General features: G+C 41.1%; 1 protein-coding gene across 1 annotated transcript; it reads right to left on the bottom strand.

Annotated features, from left to right (window-relative positions):
- Nucleotides 1–1,428: 1,428 nt before the first annotated feature.
- On the bottom strand, nucleotides 1,429–5,990 carry cts12 (cathepsin 12). Its single transcript, XM_024259077.2, has 8 exons — nucleotides 4,669–5,990; nucleotides 4,285–4,430; nucleotides 4,092–4,211; nucleotides 2,986–3,150; nucleotides 2,690–2,911; nucleotides 2,446–2,614; nucleotides 1,929–2,034; nucleotides 1,429–1,849 (listed from the first exon to the last, which is right to left on the bottom strand). Exons 1-8 carry the CDS (start codon nucleotides 4,697–4,699, stop codon nucleotides 1,750–1,752), a joined length of 1,059 nt encoding a protein of 352 aa, XP_024114845.1. The 5' UTR covers nucleotides 4,700–5,990; the 3' UTR covers nucleotides 1,429–1,749.
- Between the last annotated feature and the right edge of the window lie 224 nt (nucleotides 5,991–6,214).

The raw sequence follows: 6,214 nt of genomic DNA, 5'->3' as shown, positions 1-6,214 counted from the left end.
CTACCTGTTATGTTTGAACGGCCTGAAATCAGCGAATTGGCGCCCTCTGGTGGTGCGGGCGCCCCTGTCTGCTGAGAAGGAGACGGACAGGTGTTTAGAGAGGGAGGGGCGGAGGGACAGTTCAGCTGCGGGTCTCTCCTAAACAAAGAGGACGGATGAGGAAGGAGGGCGGGGTCTACTTTGTAGAATGTTTTATTTTCAAGTCAGTCATAACATGACATTCTAAACCCATGTGTTAATACAGGAAAAGCTCTAAATTAACAACTGCCAAACGTGGGTTAAACTTTATTTGGCGGTCAGAAAAGCTCTTTGACTTTGACAGGTGAGTCTCTGTTCTTCATCTCTGAGGCTCAAACACAACATGATGGAGTCTGCTTCTCCTCCACTGTTGGTCACCACAAACATCCATCCCAGAGTTGATTCAAAACATTTATTCCTGACTTTACTGCGCTGATTTCATGGATTTAATTGTCACATTCACCGCGGCACGAGGTGTGTTTAGGGGCTGCGTGGAATTTCTGCACATATGCACTTGCATTAAGAACTCGCTATTGCTGCATTCAGGTGCGCTGGGAATTTCTAGCATTTGCTCACACTGACCCCAGCAACACAAATACTCACTGATTTGGTGCTCCATTTCATTGTGACTCACAACTACAACACACTAATCAGTATTACAGACAATTATGCAAATATGTTGCACATATTTCTATATAAAGATGTTTTTACATGCATGACATTAAAAAAACAACTTTAAAATAATTGTTTCATTTTTCATCACTAGTTTTAATCTTAACTCTTCTGTGATTGATAAAAGAAACATTTGTGATTTTAACAAAATTGATTTCTTAAAAAATTAAAGATATTAAAAATGACTAGAAATAAACTTTTGTGCTTTGATGAAAAGTTGATGCCTTAAAGTAAGGAATGTGTTTGTCTAAAGGTTCAGAGAAAAGACTGTTAGTTTGGTCTCGTCGCCCGGGGAGTAATTCAGTGTAGAACCGCTACTGATTGAAACCACTGGAGGGCAGATGTTCTTATCTAACACAATCAACAAAATTCCAGTAGATTCTGAAGGAGAAAAGCTGGGTGAGACGCTTTTCTCCTTCAGAATCTACTGGAATTATGTTGAATATATTAACAATTTAAAAAATTACAGTTAATGAAAGAACTAAGCTTTTTACACTCAACATGTGGAAGTCAATAAGAGATGGCTGCAGGCCATGAAATGCTCCTTTAGGTTCTGCAGAGAGCTGATGGAGATAAATGCTAACTTCTTTCTACTTACTGAAAACAATATATCCACATTTACCATGGATACTGACTACGTTTTTTTGATTTGAAAAATTCAGAATGTTACCTGTGAAAGTTAAGACACTTCATTGAAAAAGAGGGACCACCAGTTTATGATTAAGCTTTAATGGACAGATACTGAAAATACCCATGCAACAGGGTCCAGATGAAAAGAAAAAAACCAAACTGGTTAGAGACATGCCACATCCACTAATGAAATTAAAATGTGTCGAAGGAGCTAAAGGGGGGGCGAACTCCCCCAAATAAGTTGTTTTTCCTTATGTCTCTAAAAATCTGTACATTTGAAGGTTTACCCTTTGGAGGTGTGCTCTGTATCTCTAAAAAAGGGGGAATCTTTGCTCAAGCATGAGTTTGCTGTTGGCATGAACAACATCTTGAGGAGCTCAACTCTTGTAAAGGAATTCACCAGTAAAAAGCATTTGTGTTTAATTATAATCACAATATTGGATACAAAGCATAGCTAGCAATGCCACAAGTGTTGCTTCCATTCCGGATCAGTCGCATGTAGCCGCCTTCACCCCAGCTGCTTCCCCAACTGAAAAAAAGTAGAAATTCAGAGATAGTAATGTCTATTGATGATCTGGGACAGAAAGAGACCTGTAGAGCCAGCAGACCTGTTTTTAATGATCCAGTAGTCTTGACCTTCTTCTGAGCCATAACCAACCAGCAGGACTGCGTGACTCAGGCGGTTGGGGTCGCAGTTGGGCTCATCGTAAATTCCTGCAAAAGTTACAAACACTTAAATGATGAAACGTCAAGCATTCAAAGGTGGTTTTAAAACTGATTATGTATTTAAAAAGTATTTCTCCAGTATTCAGTTAGCTTCAGCTCCTTTTGACCATTCATGTCATCAGCTATTCATGTAACAGCCATGTAACCCTTGTGCTATCCTAGGCATGTTTACAGTGAAAGTGGGGTCATCTGGACCCCACAAGACAGCACGCTGAACTTTTTTTCAAGGATATTTCATCTTCACTGGTGTCCGTGGCAGACATAAAATCCTGTCCACCTTTTTCATGGGAGGGATCACACATCAACGTTAGGGTGAGGTCATCTGGACCCCATTAGAGACCACGAGGGTCAACAAGGGCTAAAGGAGGGACACATGGTGATCTCAATGTGGCCGCCAACCTGAGCTGTAGAACAGGAAACTTGCATGATCAGCATCAATCGCCACGGTGATCGGGCCAACAGTTGCCACGGCATCAGCCAGAGCCTGTTCATCTCCCTGCGGGATGAATCTGTAGTCTTTGATGTGAGCCACAGCAAGCCTGCTGTCATAGAAACAAGGCTGTGTGTCCTGTGGAGACAAACATGCATGAGTCTACTGCACGCAGATGTTCTCCAGTTTGACCTTCAGGAGGTTGATCCTCACCACTGAGGTATACGGGTAGGTGTCTGTGGTCTGCAGCCCGTTGCTGAGCACGTAGTCATAGGCATTGGCCATCCAGGCACCACTGCACCCATGGGTGCCATAAGGTCTTGAACAGTCCACCAGGTTTTGTTCACTCAGAGATAAAAGCTGACCTGTCTTCTTGACGATTTGTCCTTCTATCGCTCCTGTTGTGCTGAAAGCCCAACAAGAACCACAGTAACCCTGCAGAGAGGATTTCATTCACTCATGTAGCTCGGATTCACAGGCAAAGCTCAAGAAGAGACATTATGTCCTACCTGATCTTTGACTTCAGTGACGTAGCCCGTGTTCCTATAGTCAACAAACGCAGCCTCTGATTTCCTCGCATTGTAACGCAGTCGGCGGGCAGAGACTTCCTTTCCTCTCTTTATGAACTGGGCGTTCATCATGGCGCCCTGCAGAACTCTGTACTCCTGCCCTGTCTTCATGCATCAAACACAGGAGAGTCTGGGCTTCAGTAATGCATCATAGATCATCAATAGTGCTGCAACAAACTGTTCTTTTAATAGTCGACTAATCACTAATTAATTTTTCTGATTAGTCGACTAATCAGGTCATGCACAAGCTGGATGTAAAGCACACGTCTTAACCATCACTACCTTTAAACTAACTAAAACAAGATATATTCACACTAGCGTTATCTGCGATAATGCTGTAAGCTGAATTTGGCCACTAAAGATGCTAGTGACAACAGCTGAAGATGCAGAAATTGATAACTGAAAACACTGAAGTTGATAGCCAGCTGAAATATTAGCTAAATGCCAAATTAGCCTAAAAAAATAAAAAAGCCTAGGTTAGCCAAAACAGCTAGCATGTAGCTGAAATATTAGCTAAATTCTAAAACAGCCTACAATACAAAAAAAAGCTTAGGTTGGCTGAAACAGCTAGCATGTAATTGAACTCGAAAATACCTTAAAAACCCTAATAAATGCCAAAATAGTCCAAAAAGCTAGCAGAATGCCATTATAACTTTCAACTTTACTACACTCTGACTCTATATAATATAAAGTAATGACCCAGCGGCTATTTTAATAGTCAATTAGTCGTTGATTAGTCGACTAATCGTGGGAGCCCTAACCATCAAAACAGCTTCCAGATCGAGAAAAAAACGAGTCTTTAAGCCTTTGACACCGAACCTCCAGTGTTTATGTTCTTTGATTTATTGTAACTTTTCAACCGTTAAAACAATAATTCCAGTAGATTCTGAAGGAGAAAAACGTCTCAACAAGTTCCAGTATGTTAAAGACGATACCTTTAACAGTGTTAATTTGTAGGGGTTTCACAAAACTGTTGAACAAAAAGGAGATTTAAAGAAGGAAAAACACAATGACCCAAGAGTTGAAAGAGAAAAGCCTCCACTCACCAAGTCTCCATATTTATTCATGCCCATAGAGAAAGGCCTCCTCCCCATGAGAAAGCCTTGGTTGTGATCCCTGATCATCTTCTGATTCTCCTCCCAGATAACTCTCCTCTGCACATCATCCTAAACACAGACAGAAACAGCACTCATCTCAGCTAAACCAGCCGCATTGTCTTAGATGCAGAGTTCGACTCACCCTTTCATCATATTTGATGCCGTTGATGCTTTTCCAGATCTCCCACTCCGTCAGGACTGCCTCATCCGAGTCAGCCAGCACGTGTTCTGGGCTGCAGAGCAGCATGAGCAGCAGCCAGGCTCGCAGCAGAAAGCTGCTCTGCTGACCTGCAAGAATCATTCATTCAGAAATTCCTTCAGAGATCCAAGCAGGTTTTGACTCTGTGGACCATTCTAGAAAGCTTCACTGTGACTGATTCTTTCTTTTAGTCCACAATGAAACTAATTCAAGTTTATCAACAACCACTGCAGTAAGAACTAGCTCTTTTTTATCCTTACCTTGACTTACACTCTTACAGCTCTTATGTTTGTTGCACGGAAAGGCAGAGAGGCTGGGCTTGCTTACCTGCACTCCTGTGAGTCTTTTCTGAAGCCATATTCTGACAGCGCCTCCCAGACTGTCACACAACCAGACTAACTATCAACCTGCCTTATATAGTTTTCAAATAATTGCTTGTTTGTACTGTAAGTTTACTCAATCCCATAATCATCACTTTTGGCAGCAGCTGTCTCTGGTATTAGTCAACAAAAATAAGTTGCTTTCCCAGTTCAGACTCTCCAGTCCTATAGTTATCACTTAGAAAGAGCTAAAGCTGCAAAACTGTAAATCCTTCAAATACGGGTTTATAAGTGAGCATAACACCTGGCATCAAACTGTCCAAAGCGTTATTGAAAGATGCATTTAAGTCATGTCAAAGCACCAGTGAATTTATGTAATGTTGTTCTATTCTGAGCAATATTCCACTTTCAATTTTGTACCAGATTACAGAGAGAGGGAGAACACGGTTGCTGTTCCGTTCTACAGCTTCTCTGATGGGGAATTTGTTTTTTTCTTAACAGATTTATTCACAGAACCAATCTGAGTCAATACTGTACCTCAGGGGTAGATGGCATTTAAAAAGAAACTGTCAAAAATAAGTCACAGGCTGATACATCGAGTCCTGAAACGTCGATCCAACTGAGAGAGCGTGAGCATTGAGGCTCATTTATCGAACTACATGGCAGGAAAATGGTCTTTTTAAAGCCCTTATGAGTGGAGCTTCATGTCTGAACAAATATGCACAGTTTGATCAATCGATGTTTCAGGACTCGATGTATCAGCCTGTGACCCATGTGAGATATTTTTGACAGTTTGTTAATAAGAGAATTTCGTATTTAAGACAAAGAAAAGTCGTATTCAAAAGAGAAATGTTAAACGTAAAACTAGATATTGTATTCATGTTTTTGCTGCAAAATTGTGCACAAAATATAAATGTGTACACAGCTTTGTATTTCTGAATACAAATTTCTCTTTATGAATACAACATACTCTTTATGAATATGTTTCTTACCCCATATGTGTTTCTTTTCCACCCTAAAGCTTCTCTAAACTCTGTCTGAGATTTTTACAGCAAGTATAACATGAGCAGCGGTTTCAAATAACACATTTTCTCCCAATAGTTTTAGCGCCATTCAATTTGATAAGAATCCAGAAAACACAAAGTGAATCCAAAGTAAAAGTGACAATAATCCCTATGAGTGGATTCAACAATAATAACCTGTGATTCAGGACCATAGACTGTAAAAATAATGGACAGATCGAGCACTGAGGTCCCCCATTGGAAATGCATTACTTCCTCTCCTCCTGAAAGTAGGCCGCCGCTTTCACCGTCAATTCCTGAAACGGATACCGCCATTTGGAACCCATCTTCAGCGATTGGTCTGAGTCATAGCTGGGTCATGGAATCTACAGGAAGTACTGTCGCCAATCAGGAGTGAGTTTATTTCAACTGTCCACCTCTTTTCACGCCTCGACCACAAGACCACGGATGTAAACAGCTTCAATAACGGCGGCTCGGGAGAATTGCTGGTACACACTCTCAGTAAAATGCGTACATATTCCACGACTTTGC

Source organism: Oryzias melastigma, linkage group LG4 (genome assembly GCF_002922805.2).
Source record: "Oryzias melastigma strain HK-1 linkage group LG4, ASM292280v2, whole genome shotgun sequence".
NCBI classification, from domain to species: Eukaryota; Metazoa; Chordata; class Actinopteri; order Beloniformes; family Adrianichthyidae; genus Oryzias; species Oryzias melastigma.
This window is presented reverse-complemented; position numbering and strand designations above follow the sequence as displayed.

Coding starts and splice junctions, on each gene's coding strand:
- cts12 (XM_024259077.2), bottom strand. CDS start 4,699: ATGGCTTCAGAAAAGACTCACAGGAGTGCAG. Junction 4,431..4,668: donor AAAGACTCACAGGAGTGCAG/GTAAGCAAGCCC, acceptor TGATTCTTGCAG/GTCAGCAGAGCAGCTTTCTG. Junction 4,212..4,284: donor GCATCAAATATGATGAAAGG/GTGAGTCGAACT, acceptor GTCTGTGTTTAG/GATGATGTGCAGAGGAGAGT.